This window comes from Macrosteles quadrilineatus, unplaced genomic scaffold (genome assembly GCF_028750875.1).
Source record: "Macrosteles quadrilineatus isolate MER2022 unplaced genomic scaffold, UCM_ALF_1.0 Scaffold_4__1_contigs__length_99947679, whole genome shotgun sequence".
NCBI lineage: Eukaryota > Metazoa > Arthropoda > Insecta > Hemiptera > Cicadellidae > Macrosteles > Macrosteles quadrilineatus.
In genome coordinates, this window is record NW_026542597.1 from 78,357,419 (window position 1) to 78,361,375 (window position 3,957).

The 3,957-nt window shown below is 35.1% G+C and overlaps 1 protein-coding gene across 1 annotated transcript; it reads left to right on the plus strand.

Annotated features, from left to right (window-relative positions):
• The first annotated feature begins 2,381 nt into the window (after nucleotides 1–2,381).
• LOC128993311 (tubulin epsilon chain-like) lies at nucleotides 2,382–3,585 on the plus strand. Its single transcript, XM_054417127.1, has one exon. The coding sequence runs from the start codon at nucleotides 2,413–2,415 to the stop codon at nucleotides 3,481–3,483; it is 1,071 nt and encodes a 356-aa protein (XP_054273102.1). The 5' UTR covers nucleotides 2,382–2,412; the 3' UTR covers nucleotides 3,484–3,585.
• The last annotated feature ends 372 nt before the right edge of the window (nucleotides 3,586–3,957 follow it).

Consider the following 3,957-nt stretch of genomic DNA (forward strand, 5'->3'; position numbering starts at 1 on the left):
GAGCCATTTTGTGGCATCAGCAAAGCTGTCGCTAAACATGTAATCAACAAATAATGGTCCAGGGGACAACACCTTGAGCGTTGGCGTAATTATCCTGGACAATCACTTGGCAAAAAACTGCTCTCAGAACCTAGCACCCTCTCTTCACTCGCTGGCTGCTAAAGCTGGAGAGAGGGCAGGTACTTGCTCTTATCACTGGACACGGCCATTTCAGGAAACATCTCCACACTCTAGGAATTGTCAATGACAAGCAAAGGAGTGTCGACTTTGTAACCAGTCCGATGAGACTGCAAAACACATTATTCTGGACTGCGATGGACTACGGGCTAGGAGAAGGGCTCTGGTCTAAAGCAGCCAGGTGATGAACCAGACTCTAACATTGGGCAAAAGCTCCTGCACCTAGTCAAGGTACAGGAGTAAAGTAACACAGGCATAGGCTTACCCAGTTAGTGGCAAGTGGGATGTACAATAAGCTTCGGTTGACGTGCTAGGACCATGAGTCCACCCTCTTACAATCAATCAATCAATGAGAACAGGGGTTTATGGGGTAAAAATTGGGTTTCTCATAAAAAAAAAATAAAAACATAAAATTTAGCAACTTCTTTCTAAAAAATTTTCTAGAACTTAAAAAAGAGAAATAATTTAGAATATTGAAGTGTTATTATGCGCCTATAATGGCTACGGAGAAAATTCAAAACATTGTATATTTAAAATTCCCATGTTATTCTTATGAAGAAAATTGTAAACTGTAGTAGTTTGCTTGTTTATGAGCATAATTTTGATCAATTGGGAAAATGCATTCATTTCAATACTGAACTATTAACATTTTACAAAAAATGCCTTTTTACCCTCCCTGTTGCAGCAAACTTAAGTACTCGTTAAACTAATGCCATTTAAATAAGGAATAAAAATGTGATATTTTTAAAATTCATGCGATTGTAAATATTGATTTATAAGTCTCTGATATCATATAAGTATAATGTAAGCCATTTTGTAAATCCCTGTATATATTTGTAGACCTATGAAAGGCATGTTTAAAAAACAATATGACTTAGCTAATGCAACTTGTTTTGTTGAAATTCTGGCTATATAATTGATTTGATTTGATTTAAGGAGACATTTTAGAGTAAATCCAATCAGGCGAATGGAAATTCGCTTAGTCTGCAGGTTTGCTGTGGTGGGGGTATAACTATGCATTGTATTTAACTAAAGTATAGCACAGAGCTAGGTAGTTTCACATATTATAGGGAATCCAAATCCGCTAAAAGGCTTTAGATTTTTAATGGGGATGTTTTGTTTAAGTATTCAGTATTCAAATTAGTCATTGGCTATAGCCATAGATAAAACATAGCCTACACTGGAGGCAGATGACAAAGATAATGTAGCGTGGTGCATATCCGTCAGGTGATTTTACAAACATTCTTTACATACAATCAATATAGCATACTTTTATTGATTATACAACTCCGTCGATAGAGGGTATTGTATAATCAAAGCTACAGTCCAATGATATCAATCATAGATAAAAAACCATGTTGGTTAGAAAAGAATACATTAGAATTTGATGTACCGATGTACCACAACTAAAATTTTAAAAGTGGAAAAATTACAATGATATGTATTAGCAATAAATAGTACACACATTAATGATAAAATACAAATATATAACTTTATATAATATTTGCCTTTCATAAGTAAGTTCACCAGTTGTTTTACCACTACTCTTTGAGAGACGAGAATACATTTACAATTTAACAGCTGAGTTTTGGCGCGTCGTCTGCGTTTGTCTGGATGTCTGCAAAACAATTGTTTTCTTGTCAGTTTAGTGGTGAAGATTTTAGTAAACACATAGATGGATTGATCATTCTAACTAATAATTTAGGCCCAGTGTAATAATTAGCACTAAAATAGCTATAAATTTTGGTAAATCCAGGATTCAACCGTTTGTATAAGTATATCTAAAGAGGGAAGAGTTTGTAAACTGTATAAATATTATACTATGCATGCATGAGGTTGGTTGGTGATCAATATGAATAACAGGACATAAAAGCTTATGAAATGTGAAATTGTACTAGTTCATGGACAGTTCAACTACTTACTGATGTTAGAAGCAAACCTTTGAGTTCAATGGGTGAGTATATAATAGTTCAAGTTGGACAGTGCGGAAATCAAATTGGAAGTGTTTTTTGGCCTTCTGTTTTAGAAGAGTATGGAATTCTTCAGAAATCATCAGTGTTAGATATTGGACAGTCTAGAAAACTCGATAAATCATTTAAAAGTTTTTTTAATTGCCCTCAAGGATTGCCTCCAAAATGTACTACATTCATGGATTTAAAACAATCAAAAATTACTGCAAGAACCCTGTTTATAGACATGGAAGAGAAAGTAGTTGAGAGATTTCAACATGGATCAATGCATTACTTGTTTGATAAGAAATATCATCTTACTGATAATCCTGGATCTGGAAATAATTGGGCTGTCGGACACTACAGTCATTTCAAATGCTATAAAGACACTTTGGCTGACATGTTTCACAGTATAACTGAACAATGTGATTCTTTAGCCGGCTTCTTTTTCATGCTTTCTTTAGGAGGTGGAACAGGATCCGGTCTGGGAACAGCAATAGTATGCCTTCTTGAAGATCAGTTTCCCCGTATTGACAGGGTTGTTACTTGTGTTCATCCAGGTCAGTACAACGACGTTGTTACAAGCCCCTATAACATTGGCCACTCCCTTCGGATATTATCTGAGCACGCTTCGATTGTACTCCCAATAGACAATAAAGCACTTATAGATATTTGCAATAGACATAGTTTTAATCGAGGAGTGAAGCCTTTTGAGGATGCAAATAAAATCATTGTTAACATGCTTCTAAATCTAACTAGCGGTTCGAGATTTTCGGGCTCTTTGAACTGTGATATAAGTGACCTTAGTTCGTTAGTGCCACAGCCAGGATTACATTACTTCAGTTCTAGTCTTAGTCCTCTTCAACTATATCCATCTCGGGACCTAGCCTTCCAAAATAAAAAGTGTGATCTTATTCAAGAAATTTGTTCCAGAGAAGATCAGTTGATGAGAGTGAATGCACTCGGAGGAAAAATATTTAGTGCCGCCCTCCTTTGTCGAGGGGATGTTTCTCTCCCTGTGCTGAGGGATTACGTGAAAAAGTTCAGCTCAAAAGTAGAATTTGCTGGTTGGAGCCTATCAGGGATTAAAACCGGTCTTTGTTCCATTCCTCCCGTGAGTCAAAAAAGAGGTATTTTATGTTTGGCCAACTCATCTAACATGACCCGACTTTTCTCCGATTCTCTTAAACATTTCAATCTTCTTTATAGAAGGAGAGCTCATGTTCACCACTACTTGGATGTTGATGGATTTGAGCTAAATGATTTTCTGTTGACAGAAGAAAGTTTAGCCTCATCTGCTTTGAAATATGCTGATGCTGCAAATTGTATTGAAGTTCCTAGGCTCCAGGTTAGTTGAATGTTCCGTAACTAGTACGGTAACTGGTGGATTGCCAATAAGAACTGTAAATATTGTATCCTAACTTATTCTTGTTAAAATATTTATTTTAGTAAATTTTTATAAAATAAGTATTGCTTTCATGTGAAATGTACCTTTCTCCAAGCCTAAAGTAAAATAACAAATCAAAGCTCGCCTCTAGAATTTCTTTTACATTTCTTATCGGGCATTAGAAACAATATATATTTTCTAAGTACCGTACCGTAAATATATGCATGATTCGTCTCAGTTAAAGAACAATTCTAATAAAACCCTCATTAGCCTACATATACCGTACAGTTATGGACACTTATTTGATGTTAAGAGAATTTTTGGACTCAATAAAACTAAAAATGGTTTTAAATACCTGTTAACTTACTTGTCTAAGATTTTTAGAGGGATAAATCTCTAAAAAATCAAGTTAAATTGAAAAAACTTGTTACTGAAGTTGTTTTA